We start from the raw sequence: 23,708 nt of genomic DNA, 5'->3' as shown, positions 1-23,708 counted from the left end.
TCCTCTCGGTCTCGAGTAGCATGTGGCATGCTCTAGTAGTGCCATAGCACGTCGCGCTTCCACTTGTCCCTCATCACTCGCCATGCGTGCCGCCGCCTCCACATTAGAGTTCACTGGGACAGGGACACCATTCCATAATCCCAATTACACATCATTTTTCTACCTCCACTTTGACTATCACTCCGCGAGTTTTCGGTGTGCATCGGCTCTGGACTGACTTTGACCAGGCCGGTGCCGTACTCGACTCCCCAACCCCATCTCCTCTCCTCAAAAGTGTAGACGACACCACTTGCAAAAAACGTATCAGACATGTCTGCTCCCATCGGTGAGTACTGCAGCGTGGCCCTCGCGCTGGCCGCGTCACACCGCACGCCACACCGCTCACACCCCAGCCCTCCTCTCCGTCTACGACAAGACGGGCCTCCTCCCCTTCGCCAAGGAGCTCAAGGCCCTCGGCTTCCGTCTCCTCGGTTCGGGCGGCACTGCCAAGCTCATCCGTGAGAACGGCATCGAGATTGAGTGAGTGGAAGCGCTGTGGGGGGGTAGAACCGGCCCATCACACCCTTACCTCCAACCTGTGACACCTCTTCTGACGCACGTTCCCAGGGACGTCTCCTCGATCACGAACGCGCCCGAGATCCTCGGTGGCCGTGTCAAGACGCTCCACCCCGGCGTCCACGGCGGTATCCTCGCTCGCGACATCCCCTCGGACCTTGCCGACCTCAAGGACAATGGCATCAACAAGATCACCCTCGTCGTCTGCAACCTCTACCCCTTCGTCCTCCAGACCTCCAAGCCCGACTGCACCCTCGCGGCCGCGATCGAGGAGATTGACATTGGAGGCGTGACCCTCCTCCGTGCCGCGGCCAAGAACCACGCGCGCACGTCGATCATCTCGTCGCCCTCCGACTACGACGCCGTCATTGCCGAGTGGAAGAAGTCGGGCGAGGTCTCTGCCGAGACCCGCCGCGGACTCGCCCTCAAGGCCTTCGAGGCCACCAAGAGCTACGACGAGGCCATTGCCGACTACTTCCGCAAGCAGTACGCCTCGACCGACTCGGCTCCCGAGCTCAAGGCCGCCGCTGGTGTCGGATACCAGCGCCTTCCCCTCCGCTACGGCGCCAACCCCCACCAGAAGCCTGCCCAGGCGTTTGTCGAGGACGGCGAGCTTCCCATCAAGAGTGAGTATAGAGTCGGGCGTGTGACCGTGGTCGTGACCGTGGCGTCGGGCGTCTGGCGTGTGCTCGTGGTGGCGTCGCTGACCCCGTCACAGTCCTCTCGGGATCTCCCGGCTACATCAACCTCCTCGACGCCCTCAACTCGTGGGCCCTTGTCAAGGAGCTCGCCGAGGGCCTCGGCCTCCCCGCCGCTGCTTCGTTCAAGCACGTCTCGCCCGCCGGTGCCGCCGTCGGTGTTCCCCTTTCCGATGTTGAGGCCAAGGTCTTTGGTGTCGACGACCTGAAGGAGCTCTCGCCCCTCGCTGCCGCCTACGCCCGTGCCCGTGGCGCTGACCGCATGTCGTCGTTCGGCGACTTCCTTGCCCTTTCGCACACTGTCGACGTTCCTACCGCCAAGATCATCTCGCGCGAGGTTTCGGACGGTGTCATTGCCCCCGGCTACGAGCCCGAGGCCCTTGAGATCCTCAAGAAGAAGAAGGCCGGCAAGTACTGCGTTCTCGAGATGGACCCTGCCTACGTTCCCGCCGACATTGAGACCCGCCAGGTCTACGGTGTCTCGCTCCAGCAGCGCCGCAATGACGTCAAGATTGACGCGTCGCTCTTCACCAACCTCGTCACCAAGAACAAGGACCTCCCCAAGAACGCCGTTACCGACCTGATTGTCGCCACCCTTTCCCTCAAGTACACCCAGTCCAACTCGGTCTGCTACGCTCTCAACGGTGCCGTCATTGGTCTCGGTGCCGGCCAGCAGTCGCGTATCCACTGCACCCGTCTTGCCGGTGAGAAGGCCGACAACTGGTGGCTCCGTCACCACCCCCGCGTCCTCGCCCTTCCCTTCAAGAAGGGCACCAAGCGCGCCGACAAGTCGAACGCCATCGACCTCTTTGTCACTGGTGAGGCCTTTGCCGCTTCTCCTTCAGAACGCGCCCAGTGGGCCTCTCTCTTCGAGGAGGTGCCCGAGCCCCTCACCGCCGAGGAGAAGGCCGCGCACTTTGCCAACTTCAAGGGTGTCTCGATTGCCTCGGACGCCTTCTTCCCCTTCCCCGACAACGTGCACCGCGCCAAGCGTAGCGGTGTCCAGTACATTGCCGCGCCCAGCGGATCCATCATGGACGACGAGTGTGTCAAGGTCGCCGACGAGTACGGCCTCGTTTACGCCCACACCAACCTCCGCCTGTTCCACCACTAGACAACGACACCACCACGAGACATGAGGATGACGCGCAAGGGGCGGATTAGAGAGAGAGAGAGACAGCTGTTTAAACGTAGTAGTCGCCATATGGAGCGCGTCTGTAGTGTGATCAGTAATGAGATCTTCTGTTCAACCGGATACCTAGAATGTGACAACAAGCTGTCACACCATGTCCTTGTTTTACGGCGGCCAGACTGTCCGCGCGGCGAGCTCGTGTTTATCTGTTTATCTTTAGCCTCTTCGACGTTCCCGCTCAATTGAGATCCGATCACGGATTAGCAGCGGATGCAGAGGGGGCGAGCCGCGGAGAGGGGCTGCGTGCGAGGGGAGCCACCCCACGGTCCGCCGAGCCGCGATACGTGTCGTAGCCTGGTGCCACTGACGTCGTCGTTGCTGCTGCCGCCGCCGCCGCTGATGGCATCAGGGGAAACCATGATAGCATGCGAGGGAAGCTACAATGCCCGGGAAGGGATGCATGTGGCGCGAAGGGGGGGGGGGGGCCGAGAATGGCGCTTTGCGCACCGCGTGTGTCCCCCGCCAGGAAGGCTCGGGGGTTGTGCCCCGCGCCGCGCACCAGCGCACCAGCACACCATCCGACACACACGAGCCAGCAGCACCCCGCAGTGAGCCAAGCACGCCGAGCATCTCTCCCTCTCTCGTGGTAATGAGCACAAACAGCGGAGTAGTAGCCGGGTGGGCAGGTGCGGCCGCTGAAACACTGCCTACCACCTGGGCTACGCCACGACCCGGGCCTACGGTGGTGCCGAAGATTGTCCCGTGAGTCCGTCGCCGCTAGCAGAGAGAGGCACGCCGAATTGTGGTGGGGGGGTAAGCGGACCTGAGTGAGACGCCGAGGTGGGGACCGGGGACCACCAGCAGCAAACAGCAGCGATTATGCGGTCGGTGTGTGCGGCGCCGAGAATCGCGGCAGCGGGACCCGAGAACCAACTGCCAGACTGTCGCCTCGTGCGTGCGTGTCTTGGCCGCCGCCGCCACTCGCCACTTTCTAGGCACGTTTTTGATAAACCGTTTCCACATTCCACATTCCGCAGTCATGTGCTTGCTGCGTTTGCACGCGCCCAGCGCCCACACCCTACCCCGACGACGGTTGCAGTTGGTTTCAGAATGCCTACATACCCGGGTCAAGTCAATCAGGTGCGCTCGCAAGGCACGTCCGTCGATGCGTTGCGGGCTCGGCACGGCCCACGGCACGGCAGCAGCACGCACAGCACAGCATTCCACAAGCACAGAACAGCGTTCATCGCGTACAAGAAACGCATGACTAAACTGGGAAACGCTGTTCCGAAATCAAGGCCGCTGATCGGACCACATGCCCGCCACTACCACCGCGATAGGGCGTGGCGCGACACGAGTCCGTCCGACACCACACGGGTCAGTCACTACTACTTTAGGGCGGGGCTACTGTTGTTTGTGCTCTCGCTCCACGATAGCGGTACCGACGACCACAGCCAGTTCCACTCTGCTGGCTGTTCGTCTTGCGTCTCGCCGCCAATTACGGGGCCGAGAGCGGGCCACTGCCCTTGCAGTATTGACTGGATCGCCTGTGATGATGTTAGTGTCTCGGTCGCGCACGCCTTTTGCGTAGGTGGCGTTTTACACGTACCGCTTCTTCGCTCTGTGGCTCCTCGCCGCCCTTCTGAAGCCTGTAAAACGCCCCATACAGCCTCCGATAACTACGCTCAATGTACCTGAGCGGATGGTCGCCGAACTCGCGCGGGACTTGGTCAAACACGCGCCACATTTCATTGCAGAAGACTTTGGCGCGCGCCACTTCGTCCGGTCCGAAGAGGTGGCGAGCCTGTGATGTTAATTAATTTTTTGGTGTCCACGTGTGGCTCGAGTAACAACAAGTTACACAGTGGAGGAGGAGGCCGGGTAGAAGAAGGGCGTAGCTCCAGAGATCGGACCAGAAAATAATGTCGCCAGTCTCGAAGAGCTGCTTGATAAACACGCTGACGTCCTCGGTGAGGGAGAGGATGTGGGCGGCCCTGCCACGCGCCTGGTTGCCGTGTTGCAGCAGTCCAATGGCCACGATCTTGAGAATCTGTACTCTGCCAAGAATTTCTCCAGAGATGCGCAGGACGCCTTGGATCTCGGGGTTCTTTCTCATCTTGTCGAGGTTCTCGTACATCCGGCGTTCCTTGGCCTCCCATGTCCACGGGGCGTGTTTGAGATCAAGGTTGGTGCGCGGATATGTCGCCGTGTCTTCGTGGTACTCCCACAAGCTGTGACGTTAGAACGAGTCTTTACTCGGCCATTTGCACCCTCACCTTGAGAGGAATGGCTTGAACGCGTCACCGGGGACCTTGTGGCTCTTGTGGCTATCGGCCCATCGCTCGAGCTGAGCCTCAGTCGGCAGCATCGAGGGGTGACACCCCGCGGGAAGCTGGAACATGAGGGAGTAAGACAGATCGAGCCCTTTGTTTGATCAGTATTTTTAGCAGAGTATAATGACAAACACACCAATCAAGCCTGCAAGTGCGTTAGAGTTATCTCTCTGTCTCGGGCGGACACGCTACTACTCACTGCACACGGTTCTCTCGGCATCGACCAGGCGGCGTGACTCGTCGTCTGACGACGTGAGAGGGACCACTTCGGCCGGGAACTCGAGGCGGAGCTGGAACATGAGCCTGACGGCCAGCCCGAGTTTGATGTACGACGTGCGGTCGCTGGGTGCCTTCCAGGTGACGAGGACGAGGAGGGCTTGAATGAGGGGGACGTCGACATCGCCGTTCTGGACCTTTTTGGAAATATTGTTGCTGGCCAGCACAAAAAGCTGGTCGGAGAGCGCGGGGCGAAAGTACCGCGACGCCGCATAAATGCACGCCGTGAAGAGCGGCATCCACCCACTCACACGCGCATACGTGTGGTACTGAGGGTCGAACATGCCGCTCGTGAGGCTCACGCGATCTAGAAACCTGGCGAGCGTGTCGGTAGGCAATAAAATAATTTTATACAGGACCACTCACTGCTGATAAAGATACTTTGCTTCGTTCTCCGAGACGAGGCCCGAGCCGATGGGGCTGACGACAACGCCAAAGTTAAGTGTCGACTCGTGGCCGCGGTCCGTGTCGAGGGTGTGGGGTGACTCGGTCACGCCGTGCTGAGGGGTGATGGGCCGGCTGTCCTCGGCGCCCAGGTGGGGCTCGAGGTAGTCGACGAGGGTGGTTGATGGGCGGAGGCGGGGACGCGTCGGAAAACCAAGGGGGGGAGACGTGACACTATCGAGGCTCCCGACGCTCATGGGATGCTGCAGACCGTCGGGCGACGCGTGGATAATGTGGGACGCAGGCACGCCGGCGGCACTGCTCCCACCGCCGCCGCTGCTCGACCACCCCGCTGACTGCGGGGGCGGGACAGTCCAAGGATTAAGCCCGAGGATACTTGCCTGGTGTGGTGGGGGACGGTTCATACCCATTGGTGGCGCGCCAGCCATAGAAGGCGCCCCGCGGGTGTGCGATGGTCCTGTCACGCTATCAGCAAGGCGGGGTGACGCGCCGTTGTCGTCGTCGGCGGCGACACTCTCCTCAAGTCAGCCCCACTCACCACCGTTTGATACAATTTCCCATTCCTGCGGCAGACGGTGGTTGTTTGGGTCTACAATCATGCCCATGCCATCCACGACCTGGCGGCCTTGGGTTGTTGGGTGGGGTAGGGGCTTGCGGGCATGGGCGGCACTACCGGCGGCGATGTTACTTTGTTCGTTTCTATCCTTGTTCCATTGTTGGGGTCTGGTCATCCGTGAGCGATGGGGCCATGTTATGCGCCACCTAATCGCCGCCTCACCTTCCTCGCTTGGCACGAGAGTATTCACAGGGGAGATTGAGTCGGGCACACCGAGAACACTGCGAGTTTGGTTCAGAGTTCTCGCCATCGGGCAAACATCGCGTCTGTTTGTCAGCTGCCGTTAGGCCGCCCCAACTTGCCTTGAGACCCCTGCAAATGGTACAACTGTGAAGCAGTAGTAAGCATCGCACAGAACGCGACGAAATGGCAGATGCAGCCCGAAACTCACGCCTTTCGGGGTCTGGGAATGGGAGGCCCTTTACGCTGGACGGGCTGGGGTTGATGGGAGCGGCCATGATTGAACATGGTTGGGAAAGAGATGGGAATTGGGTGGAGGCTACAGAGGGGCGTTGTTTCGAGTGGAGTCGAAGCTGCTGTCGTGTCCAAGATACATGTACGAATGTCTAGAGAGGGACGAGGAGAGAGAGAGAGAGAGAAGTGAGGACAATCACTTGAACGTCGATCAATGCACGTAATACAGAGGGAGGTACATATGCTCTGGCGACGGGGACATGTAGTCGCCTAATCCGAGACACTTGAACAAGACTAAAAAAACACAAGTCAGGAGGGTGGTGGGGGATGAGACGAGGAATGGTACAAAAGTGGCTGGGGGGGAGTGTGGATGGCGGGGGGCAAGGCAACAGCAACGGCGGCGGCTACGGCGGCGGAGGCAGCACAGGAGAGAGCGGAACACGCGAGCGCCCCTAACGGATCACGAGTACCTGTCTCTCTTGTCCTCCACCGCCAGCGCGACCATTGCCTGCAGGTTGCAGGTGGCCTCTGTTGAGTCAACACCAGTCCGAGACAGGTCTAACGGGGGGCTCAGAGGGCAGAGGCTCAGCTGGCTGGCGCCAACTACGTGGTACACTATTGCGCACGCAAACAGCGGATCTAGCGGGGGACGGGGACGGGTGACTCTCAGCCTACTTCCATCAAAGCAAAGCAGCAGCAGCCAGCGAGCCAGCGACCGTTTCGGTCTCAGCTTCTGTTCCCCCCCCTCGCTCTCAAGGTGGGCAACGACCCACTGCCCAAACTTGCACACGCGCTCGAAAAAAGAAATAACCAAAAGGTCGTCGACGGTGTCTTGGATGGGTCCTTGCTTGAGATTTCTGCCGCCCCTCCTTCCCTCCCTCTCGAGCCCTTGCCTGGCCCCGCTCGCCCCGCTCGCCCCGCGCGACCCGCGCCGCCTGCACCGCCGCCGCCCCGCAGCGGCGTCCCTCTCGCGGGCGGCAGCAGGACCATGTTCCAGACGGTCATGCAGCAAGCGGGCTAACGCATGACGTCTGCGTTTGGCAATAATTATTTATTTGTACTCGCATCCATTGCGGTGGCGGCGGCGGCGACGACTGTAAGCAGTAGGTAGCCAGGAAGGAGTCGCGCAGCATTGGCGAGTTTGAGCGACCTCGCCCTCTCAGTGGACGGGCAGCCGACGACGGCGGCAGGGTGTTTAGCGTCTTTCACTCAGTTTCACTGCTTGACTGCATTCCCCCTTCACGCCCCAGATCTTGCTGGGCAGGCCATGTCTTATCGCCATGCCGGCGGCGCCGGCATGCGACCATGCGAACGACAACGCACTCGCCATCCATCGACAGACTCGCCTATCGCCGCCGACGGCATCTACAACAGCATGCCCGATGGGCGATGGGCTGGGGGCGAGGGGCAGGGCACCATCACCACCAGAACCAGCACAAGTACGTGGGGGGGACTACCTTTCTTTCTGGGTCGGTCGGTCAATCAATCAGTCACTCACTCAATCAGCACTCACTCAATCACATGTCCTGGGTCCTGGATCAGATAGGCGTCGTGCGTCGTCGGCCGACCGGCCGTCACGCGTGAGGTTTGCATTCCTTGCTGGGCTGGGCATGCTGGGCCTTGCTGGGCGCGCGAGCCGCGAGCCGCGACCCACCCGAGGGGCCAGAGGCTCGCCCCACGTCGCCTTAAGCATCATTTCGTCCAGTGGTACCGTGCTGATCAGGCGCACGCCCCTTTGCTAGTAGCATTCCGCAAGCGAGGCGAGCGAAGGGGGGTTACAAACCGTCTGTTTGGCGGGGAGGGGAGCTGCGCGGCGTCTCTCTCACCGGCCGGAGAGGGGGCCGTCGAGTGTGCCGAGTGCGGCACAGGGCGGGCGGGCGCCGACAAAGCCTCAAGTGGCACACACATCGTGTGCGGCCTCTGACCCCGCTCAACCGCACTAAACGTCCTTGGCTAGACTACTAGCGCAGCGATGCAATCAGCACGTGCGGCGTGTGGGTGCAGCAGCCGCCACCTGTCGTCAGAGAGAACAAAGCACACGCCTGCCGCTGTTCGCCTTCCTGCCGGGCGCCTACCCGCTCTTGGTTCTGAGACATCACGAGAGCCGGCCGCCCGCGCCGGCGTGCCGGCGAGGCGAGGCCACGCACGCACGCACGCAGCGTCGTCGTCGTCGTCTTTGTTGCGGTCTCGCTGCCAACTTCGCCCCCCAGCGCATTGCCAATCATCATGCCATCTCTAGCTCGAGGCCAGAAGGAGTGCAGCCTCAAGACGCTGTTTTCTGTTCCTTCGGTGGCAGTCGCCGTGTACGTAAAGTCAAGAGCCAAGTCACGTGGCGCGACGCGTCAACGAGCACCTCCACGCCACGCTGCCGGCCCCCATGCCATGCCCGAGTTGGTCTCTCTCCACATCAGTCAACCACATCCACACTCACACGCACACACACACTCACCAACCGCGGTAAAATGTTTCGCACCCAGCTCGTGACCCTCCTCGCGCTCGCGCTCGCGCTGCTCGTGTCCGTCTCCGCCGCCGAGCTCAAGATCGACGTGACCCACCTCCCAGAGGGCTGCAAGCTCAAGACGCGCAACGGCGACAAGCTGAGCATGCAGTGGGTGTGGTGTGATGCCGCGGGCTAGAGTCGCGCTGACCGGCCGGCCCAGCTACACCGGCACGCTGGACGACGGCTCCAAGTTTGACTCGTCGCGCGACCGTAACCAGCCCCTCGACTTCACCAGTGCGTTGGTTGCGTGAACTTGAACCGGGGCGACTGCTGACATCCCCAGTCGGCAAGGGCCAGGTCATCCAGGGCTGGGAGCAGGGCCTCCTCGACATGTGTGTTGGCGAGAAGCGCATCCTCACCATTCCTTCGAGCCTTGGCTACGGTGAGTGGGGTGCGGGGCACGGTGGGCACGGCGAGCGCGCGATCACAATGCCCCGCCTTCCTATCCGGCATTAGTTGTATGCTGACAACGAACCAGGCGCGCGCGGCTTCCCTCCTGTCATCCCTGGTGAGTACCATGGCGTGCAGCCGGCGTCACCTTCCCCGCTGACATCACAGCCGACGCTACCCTCACCTTTGACGTCGAGCTTGTCGCCATCAAGAACCGCAAGGAGGAGCTCTAAGCAGCTCAACTTGCTCCACATTAGCATATAAAACACACACGTAGTATTGAACACGATGCTTCATCTCTACTGTATCCACTAGCTAATCCTGGGGCGCGTGCAATCATCGCATAGTAACAAGCTCCTCGGCAGAGGTGGGGTCTGGTGGTGGTGTCAGCACGTCGTTACATGGCCTACATCTCCACAGCCAAACTCACGGATAGCGACAGTGTCGTCAAAGTCTTTCTTGGTGGCACCCATCTTGACGGCAACGGCGAAGCCCTGGAGGATCTCGTCCGAGCCCTCACCGATAATGTGCAGACCAATGACCTGCTCGTTGGGAAGGAGAGTGACGAGCTTGTAGGCGGTAGGCGCCTTGTGGGCCTCGTCGAGCATGGCGCCCTGCATGGCACGGAACGCCGTCTTGTAGATCTTGATCTTGTCGTCGCCGTACTTCTTGCGGGCCTCGGGTTCTGACAGACCGACCGAGCCAATGGTGGGGTGCGAGAAGACGACCGAAGGGATGTTCTCGTACGACAGGTACTCGTCCTTGTACTGGGGGCCACCAAAGAGACGGTTACTCAAGCGACGGCCGGCAGCAATGGCGACGGGGGTGAGGAGAGCCTTGCCCTGGACGTCACCAATAGCGTAGATGCCGTCGACGTTGGTGTTCTGGTACTTGTCGACAATGATGTCGCCCTTCTTGTCAACCTCGACACCGACCTTGTCAAGGCCAACGCCGGCAATGTTCGAGTTACGGCCAATGGCCCAGACAAGGACGTCGACCTCGAGGGGCTTGTCCGACGAGTCGAGGTGGACGAGGAGCGAGCCCGAGGCCGTCTTCTCCACCTTCTTGACGTTGGTCTGCTTGTGGATGTTGAGACCCTCCTTCTCGGCCCAGGGGACGAGAGTGTCCGAGAGGATGGGGTCAAAGGTGCGAAGGACAGAGTCGTAGCGGATGAGGAGGTGGGTCTCGGAGCCGAGACCGTTGAAGATGCCAGCAAGCTCGACGGCAATGTAGCCGGCACCGACGACGGCGACGCGCTTGGGCTGCTGCTCGATGTCGAAGAAGCCGTCCGAGTTGATGCCGAGCGAAGCGCCGGGGATCTCCTCGTCGGTGGGGACCGTAGGCTGGCCACCAACGGCAACGACAATCTTCTTGGCCTTGACCTGGTACGAGGTACCGTCGTGCTGCTTGATGTTGAGCGTGTTCTTGTCAATGAACGACGCGAAGCCCTCGTGGTAGTCGACCTTGTCGTTGGCAAGGTTACGGTCGCTGGGATGTCAGCGGTTGATCCACAAGGGTCGTGCTGCTCCACCACCCTCTCACTCACTAGATACCGTTCAGACGGTGAATGTAGGCGTCACGCTTCTCCTTGAGCTTGTGCCAGTCAAAGCTTTCGGCGATCTTGTAGTTGGTGGCGTCGTCACCAAAGCCGTACGAGGCGGCCTTGCGGAGCGCGCTGGCAACCTCGGACGTGTACCACATGACCTCTGCGGGGTGTCAGCGTGTTGCTCACGACCGCTCCAGCCGCTCCACTCCACTCACTCTTGGGGACACAGCCGACGTTGACGCAGGTGCCGCCGAGGCGGTAGCTCGCCTCGGCGAGACCGACCTTGGCGCCGTACTGGCCGGACGCGCGGCGCTGGGAAGGTAGGTCAGCGATGCACACACGCACGGACGTCACGCCATCGGTACTCACCGCTGCGCCGAGGCCGCCAGAGCCGCCGCCGATGACGAAGAGGTCGCTGGCAGGCGTTAGCAGGGATGCGTGCAACAACACCACGGTACTCACTACTCGCCGACCTCCTCGGCCTGCTTCAAGGGAAGGGGGGGCATGTTGTTGGGGGTTGAGGAAGTAAAGGTGCGGAGGGGCGCTGATGAGCGTGCTGCGGCGATGGGGAGGTGCGCTGCGAGGCGTGTGGCTGCGATGGCACTGGCTGGGCGGAGGGCGAGTCTCGACGCGGCGCGGGCGGCGTAGAGTGCTGGTGTGTAGGACTGCAGCTTGGGCGGGGGATGGGGGTGGTGGAGGGGGAAGGGAGGAATGCAAGCGAGCTGGGTGAGATATATACTCGTCGGTCGTCAGGATGTGTGACTTTTGCGCACCACCACCCATTCATCTCCAGCGATGACACCTTGGATCAGTCAGCGAAAAGGTTCCGCCCGCCGGCACCGGTGACTGCATGACTGTGGCCTTGACTGTGTACAGACAGACTGGCAATGGCGTCATTGGCACCTCGGCTCTCCAGTCTAGAGCCGCCTTGCCTGACTGCTTGGCTTGGCTGGCTGGCTACACTTTTTCATTCGGCCACGGCCGAGCACGCACCGAGACGTCGAGACTGAGAATGTGGGCAGCAACAACATGAACGATCCACCGATCCACCGAGGCATGCTGCTGCAGCACTCGAGCCGAGGTAGATTCGCCCAAGTGAGGCGGCGGCGCATCGCAGGGCAAAGCATCAAAGCCCGACCATCACACACGCGCTGCTGCGGACGCACCCCGCACCCCAGTACCGATAGGTCGCGGCCCCTCGTCCGAATCCCAGCGCGGTGACACACGCCGCTCCGACCGGAAATCCACACCGAGGCGGCGCTGACTGATGATAATGATGATACATGCCACACACACAGCGGGCGTACACGTACATGATAGTAGATACAGATAAGACAACGGCCTAGCACTTGCAAGACCCGACGGCCGAAAGTGTCGTTGTGCGCCGCGGAGCTATCCGAACGGCACCTGCCGAGTGTCGCTGGCGCTGGCGCCGTCGGCTTGCGGCTGGCACGCCTCACCGTCGAGCACGTATCCGGTGCGACAGCGCGTCGCGACGCACCGTGCCCTGTGGCAGCGCGCGCCGCGGACACCAGGCACCGCGAGGCAGTTGACGCCGCCGAGGGGCGCGCCGTCGGGGTCGAGGCAGCCGCCGCACGTGCCGACCGACTCGCCGACGTCGTGGCAGGCCATCGGCCCGTCCTGCTGCGCGACGCACACCTGCGACGTCGGCCCGCACATGACACTCTTGGGCTGCAGGTCGACGCCGTCGAGGCAGAGCCAGTGCAGCGGGTCGTAGCATGCGCGCCCGCACGACAGGTGGCCGGGCAGGCACGCGTACTCGCAGGTTGCGGAGAGCGGCGTGAACGAGTCGGGCGGGTACTCGCACTGCGTGAGCGCGCCTGGGCGGAGCGCCTGGGCTGCCAGGCGCGCAATCACGAACGCGGCGCAGTGCGACGGCGAGGCGCCGCAGTCGGTGCACTCGTGCGCGCAGAACGCGCGCGCAGCGCTCACGTTGACGCGCTGGTCGGACGACGCGGTGTCGCCCGCGGCGAACGCGGCGTGGATCGCGAGCGCGTGCGGCGACACGAGGCGCCCGAGCTCGAAGCACCACCCGGGCGTGGTGTCGCTTGCGGGGTAGAGGATGGGCTGGGCGTCGGCGTGGGTGCCGCTTGGTGTCCAGGAGAGCCCGGAGGGCGTGCACCCCGTCAATGGGCTGGGCGCGGTGCGCGTTCGCGTCGCGGGGGTAGAGAACGGATGCGCGTAGCTGTGCAGGGCCAGCGCGACGGCGACGATGGCGAAGAGTGGCGGCCTCAGCATGCGAGCGATTTGCGGTTGATTGTCGGTTGTTGTAACAGCGAGCGCGCAGCGACAAGCGGCAACTGTCACGTTTGTTGCGCGGTGTCGTCGTCATGGATCTGAAACGCGCCAAAGCACCGATCCGATACTCCGCCACTCCGCGACCACCGCTGCTCCGCGCCGTGTGGCATCTTTGAACTATGCACCGAGGCCACCGTCGTCGTACTCGCCACACACACATCGTGCTCCACTCGTGCTGCCTCGCCTACCCCACCCCACCGAAGCGATCGGCGGACCATCAGCGCCCCGCCTGCTGCCCACCAAACGGGAGGCGGAGGCACCTGCGTGACAGCGTGACTGACTTCTTCAACCGTCCGCTGCGCCGCGCTGCTTCTTCGCTCCACGCGACGGCCCACGACCCACGACCCATGAGCCCCAACCCGCAGGCATGAAATGTATTGACATGAAAAAAAGTGCGTACAGGCTATGTTGAAGTCGTGACACTCAAATAATGACCCAACCTCCGAGTCAAAAGAGAATGTAGGAATGAGGGCAAAATGCGAGATTGGGTCGGTGGCTAGTGCTTGGCCTGGTCGACGTCCAGCTCCCAGACAATGGGCGGCGTCTCTATCAGTTCAATGCGAGGAATACTAGGGAGCGCAGGAGCAGCGTCTTCGGCCTCGGCTGGCGGGTTCCACGACGAGTTGCCTCCTGGCGCCATCGTACGTGAGCGGCGCTCCTTGCCCTTTCGAGACTTTGGTCTCGAGAACAAGAGGCCCAAGTCGCCTGACCGAGACGACGTTCGCTTGCTGCTCGACGAGAATGCGGACAAGACCGACGTCCGCTTACTGGTCGAAGGTGTGTCGGGCTCGCGAAGTGACGTCTCCCGCATCGATACCGACTTGGGGAGCGTCGCCGGCGTGTTGATTGGCACGACAGCGCGGATCGAAGCAACAGGCGATGGCGACGTCGAAGTCGGCGTGGCAGGTCGGACATTGTCCGAGCTAGGTCGTCGTTGCGTTGGAGGGAACGCCTTGATCAATGCCTTCTTGGTGTTTTCGTATCCACGGGTGGCAAACAGCGGCTGGCGGCCCTTGTTCGAGCTCTGCTCCGATGACGTGTCCGACTCGGCGCTCACGCCCTTGCGCAGCCCCGATGGGACACGGACAGCCGATGTCTGGCGCGAGGCCAGGCCACGAACCGACGGGCGGCGTCCGAGCATGCCAACACGGGCCAGGAGAGAGGGCCGCGTCTGACCCGCGGCGTCGGCTCCGTTGGTCGCCTCGGGGATGGTCTCGGCGTCGAGCTGCTCCCAGTCTTCGTCGCCGAGCTGCGAAATAATGCCATTGACCTCGACCGAAAGTCTTGGGTGGTGGGGGTATGCGTCGATACTGGGTGCTTGACGGTGACGGCGAATGATAAGGTTGGGTGAGCCTGGGACTGAAATAACGTCGGAAACCGACAGACCACCAGATGGTGGGCCCGATGGCAGCCGGACGGACAAGCCGCCTGGAGACTGATGCGGGCTGATCGAAAGTTCACGAGTGTCTGCCGGGGCAAGGGGAGGAGCAGAAAGGTCGTGCACCTCAACCGTGGGAATGGGGGATGAATTAATAGGCCCAAGCTTGGAGGGCGATGCAGGAATGGGTGTTTGGATGGTAGGGGGAGACAGGGGTTCTGAAAGGGCGTCGGAGGCGGCCACTGGGGAGCGAGGAGAAGTCGGCGCAGACGCCAAAGGTGGCGGAGTCGGCTCGACGACGACCTTGTCCACAATGACGGCCGCCGGCTTGGCGGTGTCGGTGAGTTCCGCTCGCTTGGGGGTGTCGACCAGTGTAGGGACCGGGCTCGGTGATGTTGGAGGAGTCTGGTCCTTGGCAGAGGCGGGTTCCAAAGGAGGCGTGGGTGTCCGGACCGTGTCTTCCGAAACGACAGAGTCTTGATTAGTGGTGATTTCTGGTGTGCTGAGGTTGGTGTGGGCTTGCTCCACTGAGGCGTTGTCTACGGCGTAAAGGTCTTCTTCTTCTACAAGTTGGTCGTCTTCGTCTTGGTCGTCAAAAGTGTCGTCAATGTCGTATGCGTTCTGGCAGGTCCAGTCAAAGGACGCGAGTTCGTTTCTAAACTCGTCCTGAGCTGCGGCGTACACGTCGTCATTGTTGAGAGGGTTGTTGGACGCGTCGTCGGGGTCCTTGCCATAGTCGTGACCTCGCATGTCGACTGTCGGCGTCTCTTCCAGGCAGAGCCTTGGGAAGAACTGTGTGTTGTACTCGGCCACGGGGTCGATCTCGAGCTGGAAAGGGTCTTGGTAGTCGCCCTTGTCGACCGTGTCCCAGTCACTGGCAGAGTATCAGTGGGAGGGAATGGGTGGGGAAGAAGGTGGCGGCCGACTTACACGTTGGTGAAATAGGGATGTGACTTGACGCATGGTTCTGTCAGACGGAACATTGGCTCCTTTGCCAACAGCTGGACAACAGAGTCAGCACGCGCACAACGACGGGCGCCATCGCAATCAGGGGGGATGGCAGAAGACTCACCCCCTCGATAAAGTCATAGGTCGTATTGTCAATCCTGTACCGTTCCTTGAGGTAGACTTTGGGGTGGTCACCTCGATACAGGGCATCCCAAGGAGCGTTGATCACTCGGTCGTACAGCTCGGCCTGGGGAGTGATCAGTAGATGCTAGCATTGACGGCCAGTCCACCTACATTGCTCTCGTTATCGCTGCCTCTGAACGGCACGCGCCCCGTCAAGCATTCACAGACGATACAGCCCAGCGCCCACCAGTCGATGGCGTAGGTGTAGTGGTTGCGCTTGATCACTTCGGGCGCGAGGTATTCTTGTGTGCCGACAAAAGAGAACGCACGGTCCCACGTTAACTCGCCTTTGCGGTACGAGCCAAAGCCCTTGCCCGCGTGGGGAGGAGGATCGCCCTTGCCGTCGATGTAGTCGGCGGGAAGCTTGACTGGGACGGGGTCTCCTCGGTAGCCAAAGGATTTTGACAGGCCAAAGTCGGCCAAGACGGCGTGCCCATGCCAGTTCAACAAAATGTTTTCTGGCTTGAGGTCGCGGACGAGGATTCCTTCTCGGTGCCTGATAGCGTCAGCGGGGCCTGGCCGCCGCGCACACAACAAAAGGGGGGCACAACTCACAGGTGCTCAAGGCCTGCGACGATGTCACACGTGTAGAAGCGTGTCCTTAATGGGCCGAGAATGCCATGGATCTCCATCTGGGTCGCGAGATCACCTCCGGGGTAAAACTCCATCACGAGATAAAAGTTCTCCTTGTCCGTAAACGAGTAGTAGAGGCGTGAGATGAAGGCGCTGCGCCGTTCGCTCGACGCAAAGTGCTGCAAGATGTGCTGCTCGGCAAGCGTGTGGTCAAGCTCGTCGTTTGCCAGCACGGCTCGCTTTGAAATGGCCTTCATGGCGTGAACCCTCGAAGTGGGCGTGTGCTTGACCAGGAGCACCTGGAGCGAAGAGTCAGCAGACAACAACGACAACGACGGGCTTCAAACGCCGTCCGACGCACCCTTCCAGCGCAGCCCTTGCCAAGTACGCGGACCAGTTCAAAGTCGCTCAGCAGGGGCATGATGGGCCGAGATCTTGACCAGCTGGGGCGTGGCGGTGACTCGCCATTCTTCAAGTCGTCACCCGAGGTATCTGGCGTTGGGATCGACGCTGGGGCAATGGCCGACTTGAGCGCCGCACGGCTGCTTGATGACGGTGTTGGTACCATTGTTGATGATGCGTTTCTGGGTGGGCTCGGTGGCGGCGATGTTGGCAAAGGAATCTTGTACTGGACCGCTACCATTCCGCGAGCAAAGGTTGAATAGCGACGGGGCGGCGCGGTAACAGAATATTACTGGGGTTGCAGCACTGAAAGAGTGGGAGGAAGGTGTGTAGTAGGGGAGGGCGGGGGGGAAGGAGAGTTTGTGTCGTTGGTCCGAGTACGCGCGCCTGCTTGTGTCAGTCCAAGTTGAAGCGTTCCAGGTTGCGCGGGTGCCAGAAGGGGGACGCCAGGGGTATTGTCCGAGTAACGGACAGACAAGCACAAGGTTGCCAAAGTGGACTTACAACGACGGCCTACTGTGCAAACGCAAGGGGGAGGAGATGGAGGGTGTCGTGTCAAAAGACTTGCGCGCGGTGGGCGGCTGGACCCGTCACCAGCACCGTGCAGACGCCAACACGCAATGACCCCAGCTGCTGCAGCTGGCGGGACCGAGGGGGACGAGATGCGCCTGTCGGTCGATGTGTGCGGGTTCGCTCAGTCGCTCCCTCTTGTGGACAGAGCAGAGTGCACCGACGATTTAAATGAATTGACCGCGTGATTCGACGACGACAAGGCGGTCTAATCGGTGTGTAAAGAACTGTGGGTTGGGCGGGCAGATGGAAAGGAAGGTGCGTGGAGCCGGCCTGTCTGGCTGACTGCGATGGCGGCGGTTGGGATCGGGGAAACGTAACCCAAGCCAACGAACGATACGGCGGCGGTGACTAGGGGGGGGGGATGAGCTCGCGCCAGTCGGAAGATGGGATCGCGTGCCGGTAGTGGAGTGCAAGGCGGAGGGAGCGAAGTGTGAGGAGGGAGTGTAGTTGCTTCTTCTGCTTCCTTGGTCGTTCGTTCGTTTAGTCGTCGCAGGTTTGTCGTCCCAGATGTCGTTGTTGTGGTCGGTGTAATGAGAGTGGTGTGGGTGGTAGGCTAGGGACAGTAAGGGGTTGCCAGCAAGGCCTTGCTTGGGTGTGTGGGGGTTGATGCACCAACCCAGCGAGCGAGCGACGCGGGAGGAGGGGAAGGGCTGCGAGCGATGTCGGAGTGCACTGGGCGTATATCGCACAAGCAACAGCAACAGCAACAGGCAAGGTGTGCAAGTTGCACGCACCACTGTGCGCACAGTGTACGTGTGTGGTGGGGTGGTGTGTGTGTGGGTGGGTGACCAACTTGACACTTGTACGCCGTGCCGCGCCAACTTGCCTGGCTGCCCGCCATGGCTTGAAGGGGGAGGTCCCGGCGCCGCCGTCGCTGCCGCCGCCGCGCCGCGCCCGGCAGACTGGGAATCCACCCCTGAACAATAGGAACGCCGGGTCACAAAAGCCAAAGTTGAAAGCTGCATACAGCCTGCCAGCCAGACCAGCAGGCATCAATCCACCCACCCAACAGTCCGGGCAGAGAGACGCGCGCAGGGTTAGGGAGCACAAAGCCCTAAGCTACACCTGACCTGTACCCAACTGACACCTGACACACACATACGACGTAGGCAAGACTCCAAAGAAACGGCCTGCTGCAACATGTCTCCTATCCATGACGGTGCAATGTGCACCCAGTTGTGGTGTGTGCGTGGGTGCGTGAGATTGCCCACACTCTTAGCGTGCAATGTCTGGCTGGCTGGGTGGCGACCGCCAGAGCCAACCCATTGCAGTGGCAGAGAGACAGAGGCGCCGCGCGGCGCCGGATGGCTGCGAACGGCAAGCGCCGTGGCGTGGCTGCGTGGCGACAGGAGGCACTACAACACTGCGCCGGTCCATGAGGCGAGCATCAGTAGCGACACTAGGGCGCCGGCCACGGAGCGCGGTCCGGGTCTGGCTTGCTTCCCTTGCCCAAACTGTCTACGGCGGCCCGGCGATCTTCGAGACATAGGGGTGTGAGCTTGCATGATCCTAGGATCAGGCTAGTGCGGGTTGGGTCGGCGGCGGCAGCGGCGGCGGTGGCTACTCGGACACCTGGTGCACCCTATCGTCATTGCAAGGGCGTCATTCCGAGTGCTCGGTAGACTGTCATGTCGCTGTCGACGACGACGAGACTTGAGCATCAAGCTGTGAGTCGTCGTCGTTGACTGCTGCTGTAGTGTCACCCGCCCACGGGATGTCTGTCACTGTGGCGTCAAGTTACCCGTACCCACGGCCCAAGGATGGGGGATACAAGGCCTGTTCTAGGCCTATGCGTTGCACCTTTGTGGTGCTGCGTCGATGCGTCTGACGATGCGCACGATGCATTTGATTGTACCCGTGCGGGAGGGGAAATGCGAGGGAAAGGAAGGACAATGGGTGAGCCCGGGCGTGGTGGGCGACTGGGCGACTGGCGCCTTGGTCCAAAGCCCGCCCTGCAGCCTGCAGCATGCCTGGATGAAACCACCAGCGAGGCACCAGGCGGGCAGGTTTCAGGCGTCGATAAGAGGGGGATTGGATAAGAGACGCTGGCGACCAGTCGAATCATTAGGCCTGCTGAGCCACTCTCACGCCTAAGCATTCCTATTCGGTTTTGTGGTGGTGGTTCAGGGCCCACTGTTTTGCTCCTCGCGCTTTCAGGGTTCCCGTCATTCCTTTGGCGTGCGCTGCGTTGTTGGCCTGCTGGGCTGGGCTGGGCTGGGCTGCCCGGCGCGCTGGGTTTGTGGTGGTTGTCGCGGTTGGTGGTTTGCTTGTCGCGTGCCTGTGGGTGCTCCCGAGGGTGAACTTGTTGTACGAGAGAGAGAGATGACACAGAGTCGCCGCCTGCTGCTGCTGTTGCTGCTGCTGCTGCGGGTGCGGGTGCGCCGACTCGAGCCGAGCAACGACGACGAGCTACTGTAGTCGTCGCTAGCTGGCTGGCTGGCTGGCTGACCGGCTGGCTGGCTTGTTGGCCCACACATGGAACACCTCACCCTGGCCCTACCTTCCCTTCCCTCAAACTCTCGTCTCTTGCTCGCCCGCCTGCTCCGCGCTCCTCCTCGCGCCGCCGCACAAACGCGCCTGGACTAGACCAACGCCTTGCACCGTGCAACCTGCACCACCCACCCGCACCACCTCTGATAGTCACTCAACCTCGACATTATTGCTTTGCACTCTCTCCCCATCACACACACATACACACCCATCGACTCGACGTCAACGTCTGCACGCGTGACGACGACGGCGACGACCACAAATCACGCAACGACGACCGCGACGACCCCCCTCCACGACGCGTGCAACCACCCACCTCCCCACCTCCCCATCCCACTTGCTTGGCAAGGACACGAAACACGCTCCACCTTCCCAAACTGCACATTGTTGGGCTCTGGAAGCAGACCACTCGACCAAACTGTTTACGACACGTTAAGGATCATCCTTTCTCTGTTTGGCCTAGCTCGCCTTCCCGACACCACCTCACTTCTCCCTCTCCCCAACGCATAGGACACCGCCATGGCGGCTGCAGTCCACATTGCGCCGCAGATGGGCGGGATGGGCACTCACGCAATAGGAGGCGGCCCAGGACAAGCACAGTACGGCGCATACCAGAGCGGCGGCCTATCAGTCCTCGAAGACTCGGACGACGGGGATCACGAGAGAATTGATGAAGACATGGAAGCGTACTATGCCCAACACGACTACCAACAGCATGTCCATCAGCATCAAATGATGCAGTCTCGAGGAATGCAGTACCACGACGACGACGACGACGACATGGACGACGAGGATGTCGAGGACGAGGACATGTACAGCGAGACGTCCGAGGAGAGTGTCCTTCCCGACGAGAACATCGACTTTGGTCTCATCTACGCACTGTAAGTGTTCACTAGCGAGAGCGCGAGGCCAGCCCGCGCCACTCCACCTGCACGCGTGCATGGTCACTGACGAGCTTTCTCTAGGCATACCTTCCTCGCCACCGTGGAAGGCCAAGCCTCTGTTGTCAAGGGCGACTCTCTATTGTTACTCGACGATGCCAACTCGTACTGGTGGCTCGTGCGCGTGCTCAAAACAGAGGACGTTGGTTACATCCCAGCCGAGAACGTCGAAACGCCTTACGAGCGACTGGCGCGTCTGAACAAGCATCGCAACATTGACATTGCGGCTGCGACAAGCGAAGACAAGGCCGCCCTACCCGATGTACCGGTCAAGGAGAGCAAGTTGAAGAGCTTAATAGGGTGGAAGCGGAGCCCACAATTACAGGAGACCTCCTTTGACGACGACGACGACCCAGAGACACGTGCCAACCGCCGTGTAGTGTTCGCGCCGCCAACGTTCTTCGAGCACCCGGGCGTTACGTGGAGCGACGATGAGGAGGACGAGGAGGATGATGACGATACGCACATCATCGACGGCGGCGAGCCCGCATCATCATCCCACGAGGTCGACGACGAGGACGTTCACGACCAGATCAACGTTGACCACGAGCTCGGCTTCGAAGTAGAGCCCGATGACGGGGTCGAGTGGGCCCAGGACGCGGTCGAGGCCCAGCGCAACGCTGCGCAGGTCACTGTCGTCGACACATCAGCGCCTCTGGCGGTCCCCGCAGAGGTGGCTGCTGCTGCCGCTGCTAGCCCTACGGCCAGCATGTCCGTCTTCGACACGAGCCTCGACGTGTCCTCGGATGCTCACGGCTCGCTCGCTTCCGACATGCCCTCTACGACTGAGACGGCGCAGTTTGGAACCGCCACCGTGGTCGCCGGCGTTGCTGGCGCGGCTGCCGGCGCTGCTGGTCTTGCCGCTCTTGGTTCGCAGCACCTCGGCCACACCAACGTCAACCAGCACCCGCCAGCTCCGGACCGCTCGCCATCGCCGTCAGTATCACACTCGGCTTTATCCCGCACAAACCCCACACCTCCGCCGCACCGCGCGCCGTTCACCCCATCACCCATTGCCTCGGCCAGTCCCGATTACAACCCGAACCAGTCGTTCACGGAGACGACCGAGACGCTGGCCAGCCCCTCGGCTGCTGCTCCAGCCTCGAGCGACCTCCACGCACCTTCCACCTCGGGACAGATTGCGCCGTCGAGCACTGCTCCGTCCACGCCGCCTCGGTCATCATCACTGGGCCGTTCAGGCTCGCTCCAGTCGCCCCGCTCGTCCAACCTCACGTCGCCACCGCCGCTCCGGCCACCTCGCCGCGCCACGATGCGGTACCAGGACGCGTTCGACATTGCGCGTCTCAACACGATTGTCCACGCTCGCGCCAAGGAGCTGAAGCGCACGACACCTGTGCCCAACCGCCGCGCTCCGCCGCAGATGGACGCTGTCCAGCGCGTCTACTATGGCGAAAAGGCCGAAATGGACAACATTCACCCCGACATTCGCGCCTGCTTTGTGCATGTCCTCGCCAAGATGGACACCTTTGACCGAGAAATTGACGAAATCCTGGGCTCCCTAGTGCCCGCACACTAGACGAACGTTTACGTTTTTACGTTTGGCATCGACGCACACGCTCTGTTCCGACACGGACAATGAGATGGGAGCGACGGACGATGTTGGCCGTCTAATCAGCACCCCCCCACGACCTGCGCTGCGCTGCACCGACCTCGGCTTCGGCAGAGGGCCACGCGCGAGCGTCCCTATCCTACCTGTACAGTAGTATGTTTATGAGAGGCCTGTACGCTGCGAGCACGCTGTACGCCTTAGTAGTCTCCGATGGATGGCATTACGATTGTGTGGTGTGGCGGGGGAGAGGAGAGACGTGGACGGAATCATGATGTTCTCAGGACACCACCGCGCTCTCCTTACCCGATGCAGGACGATGGGTTCTAAACAGCGTGTGCAGCGTGTTGCATGCCCATCCCGGCGACTCGCACTCATCCGCATGGCCCATAACGACGTGGTGCACAGGTAGAGCAGGCAAAATGGTATCACTGTGGCGGAATAGAGACTTTGGCAATGTCAGCTGCCAAAGTCAACCACCACGCACCGCGAGTCGTCTTTGGTGCGCGCGTCCAGTCTTGCTCGGCTCGAGCTGATGCGCGTGGTGCCACAGCCGGTGGGGAGGATGAGGCAGCCACCTTGTGTGCGTACTCTGCCCTGTCGCGAAGAACAGGGCACCTCAAAGCAGTCATGCCACTTCCGACCCCGCATTGACGTGCCTCCATATGCGACCGCGGTCTCGAACTCAGTAGTCGACAGGCTGAGTGGAAACAGATGTGCCGCGCCGTCTTGCTACCCACCGACCGCGCGGACACGGGCTCGTGCGTGCGTGCGTAGGCCGAGTGCACGCGTGCAGCACGGCCGGCTGTGTCGATCGAGGAGAGGCGGCGCGGCGCGGCGCGGCGCTGGCTGCCGCTCATGTCGAAGGTTGAGGACTGTGCAACCTGCCACCCACGCGTGGGTACATTGCGCCCCAGCATGTATGTTGGCAAAGTGGCACGCGCCGGCATGTTGGCACGCGACTACACCGCGTGGCGGAGGACTCGTTCGTCCACGCGGCCGCCGCGAATCGCCGAGTCTGGCCACCCACCACCGTGTCGGCGCTGCGTTCGTTCCTGGGACGTTAAGGCGGTGCGCGGTGACTCAGTCGGTTGCGCCGCGCCGCGCGGCGCGCGGGGTGCACTGGCTGCGGGGTTGCGGGGCCAACCAGGTGGGCAGAAGCAGAAGCGCAGGTGCAGCTTGCGCAGCAGGTAGCCTCGGGGCGCCAGAAGCAGCCAAACTGCCCACCGCCCACTCGCGCCGGGCGGGGCGGGCGCCGTAATGACACGGCCCACCGCGCCAAACTTTATCCAACACCCACCGGGACTGGGGGCCACTTCCGTTTAAGCTTGATCGATTGACGCGACGTCGCCTTGCTTCCTGCTTCCAGTGGAAAAAAAGTGTGGTCGTCACCGTGGTTGTCACTTGTTTTTGCTGGCGTCAGCTTGCCGACGTCAGCTTGCCGTGCCGAGGTCCGAGGGTCCGAGGAT

General features: G+C 61.7%; 7 protein-coding genes across 7 annotated transcripts; 3 read left to right on the top strand and 4 right to left on the bottom strand.

Moving 5' to 3' along the window:
* The first annotated feature begins 258 nt into the window (after nucleotides 1-258).
* ade10 (Bifunctional purine biosynthesis protein ade10) lies at nucleotides 259-2,510 on the top strand. The gene is made up of 4 exons (XM_062767680.1): nucleotides 259-325; nucleotides 393-519; nucleotides 607-1,181; nucleotides 1,274-2,510. Exons 1-4 carry the CDS (start codon nucleotides 310-312, stop codon nucleotides 2,365-2,367), a joined length of 1,812 nt encoding a protein of 603 aa, XP_062623664.1. The 5' UTR covers nucleotides 259-309; the 3' UTR covers nucleotides 2,368-2,510.
* A 1,373-nt stretch (nucleotides 2,511-3,883) lies between these two features.
* priB_16 (Protein priB) lies at nucleotides 3,884-5,809 on the bottom strand (the record flags this gene model as incomplete). Its single annotated transcript, XM_062767679.1, has 6 exons — nucleotides 3,884-3,910; nucleotides 3,995-4,189; nucleotides 4,247-4,616; nucleotides 4,662-4,809; nucleotides 4,918-5,309; nucleotides 5,361-5,809. The coding sequence occupies 6 exons, from the start codon at nucleotides 5,807-5,809 to the stop codon at nucleotides 3,884-3,886; spliced, it is 1,581 nt and encodes a 526-aa protein (XP_062623663.1).
* A 3,045-nt stretch (nucleotides 5,810-8,854) lies between these two features.
* Nucleotides 8,855-9,620, top strand: FPR2 (FK506-binding protein 2). Its single transcript, XM_062767678.1, has 5 exons — nucleotides 8,855-9,037; nucleotides 9,090-9,163; nucleotides 9,213-9,311; nucleotides 9,408-9,437; nucleotides 9,488-9,620. The coding sequence occupies exons 1-5, from the start codon at nucleotides 8,892-8,894 to the stop codon at nucleotides 9,550-9,552; spliced, it is 414 nt and encodes a 137-aa protein (XP_062623662.1). The 5' UTR covers nucleotides 8,855-8,891; the 3' UTR covers nucleotides 9,553-9,620.
* On the bottom strand, nucleotides 9,597-11,602 carry gtr-1 (Glutathione reductase). Its single transcript, XM_062767677.1, has 6 exons — nucleotides 11,328-11,602; nucleotides 11,235-11,280; nucleotides 11,081-11,177; nucleotides 10,866-11,025; nucleotides 9,750-10,807; nucleotides 9,597-9,693 (listed from the first exon to the last, which is right to left on the bottom strand). The coding sequence occupies exons 1-6, from the start codon at nucleotides 11,369-11,371 to the stop codon at nucleotides 9,656-9,658; spliced, it is 1,443 nt and encodes a 480-aa protein (XP_062623661.1). The 5' UTR covers nucleotides 11,372-11,602; the 3' UTR covers nucleotides 9,597-9,655.
* A 655-nt stretch (nucleotides 11,603-12,257) lies between these two features.
* Nucleotides 12,258-13,124, bottom strand: LOC62_01G001197 (uncharacterized protein; the record flags this gene model as incomplete). The annotated part of the gene is made up of 1 exon (XM_062767676.1): nucleotides 12,258-13,124. The coding sequence occupies one exon, from the start codon at nucleotides 13,122-13,124 to the stop codon at nucleotides 12,258-12,260; it is 867 nt and encodes a 288-aa protein (XP_062623660.1).
* A 556-nt stretch (nucleotides 13,125-13,680) lies between these two features.
* On the bottom strand, nucleotides 13,681-17,004 carry pkgB (Protein kinase 2; the record flags this gene model as incomplete). The annotated part of the gene is made up of 6 exons (XM_062767675.1): nucleotides 16,628-17,004; nucleotides 16,249-16,565; nucleotides 15,805-16,189; nucleotides 15,635-15,757; nucleotides 15,493-15,563; nucleotides 13,681-15,436 (listed from the first exon to the last, which is right to left on the bottom strand). Exons 1-6 carry the CDS (start codon nucleotides 16,907-16,909, stop codon nucleotides 13,681-13,683), a joined length of 2,934 nt encoding a protein of 977 aa, XP_062623659.1. The 5' UTR covers nucleotides 16,910-17,004.
* Nucleotides 17,005-19,920: 2,916 nt separating this feature from the next.
* Nucleotides 19,921-22,209, top strand: tea4 (Tip elongation aberrant protein Tea4; the record flags this gene model as incomplete). Its single annotated transcript, XM_062767674.1, has 2 exons — nucleotides 19,921-20,612; nucleotides 20,697-22,209. The coding sequence occupies exons 1-2, from the start codon at nucleotides 20,251-20,253 to the stop codon at nucleotides 22,207-22,209; spliced, it is 1,875 nt and encodes a 624-aa protein (XP_062623658.1). The 5' UTR covers nucleotides 19,921-20,250.
* Between the last annotated feature and the right edge of the window lie 1,499 nt (nucleotides 22,210-23,708).

This window comes from Vanrija pseudolonga, chromosome 1, assembly GCF_020906515.1.
Source record: "Vanrija pseudolonga chromosome 1, complete sequence".
Lineage (NCBI taxonomy): Eukaryota > Fungi > Basidiomycota > Tremellomycetes > Trichosporonales > Trichosporonaceae > Vanrija > Vanrija pseudolonga.
This window is presented reverse-complemented; position numbering and strand designations above follow the sequence as displayed.

Bases quoted from the DNA above. Each gene is read 5' to 3' on its own strand.
- FPR2 (XM_062767678.1), top strand. From the start codon at position 8,892: ATGTTTCGCACCCAGCTCGTGACCCTCCTCGCGCTCGCGCTCGCGCTG. The intron at 9,038-9,089 runs GTGGGTGTGGTG...CGGCCGGCCCAG, and splicing joins GGCGACAAGCTGAGCATGCA to CTACACCGGCACGCTGGACG. The intron at 9,312-9,407 runs GTGAGTGGGGTG...ACAACGAACCAG, and splicing joins TCCTTCGAGCCTTGGCTACG to GCGCGCGCGGCTTCCCTCCT.
- ade10 (XM_062767680.1), top strand. The intron at 520-606 runs GTGAGTGGAAGC...GCACGTTCCCAG, and splicing joins GAGAACGGCATCGAGATTGA to GGACGTCTCCTCGATCACGA. The intron at 1,182-1,273 runs GTGAGTATAGAG...ACCCCGTCACAG, and splicing joins CGGCGAGCTTCCCATCAAGA to TCCTCTCGGGATCTCCCGGC.
- gtr-1 (XM_062767677.1), bottom strand. From the start codon at position 11,371: ATGCCCCCCCTTCCCTTGAAGCAGGCCGAGGAGGTCGGCGAGTA. The intron at 11,026-11,080 runs GTGAGTGGAGTG...GACACCCCGCAG, and splicing joins CGTCGGCTGTGTCCCCAAGA to AGGTCATGTGGTACACGTCC. The intron at 9,694-9,749 runs GTGAGTTTGGCT...CACCACCACCAG, and splicing joins TGACGACACTGTCGCTATCC to ACCCCACCTCTGCCGAGGAG.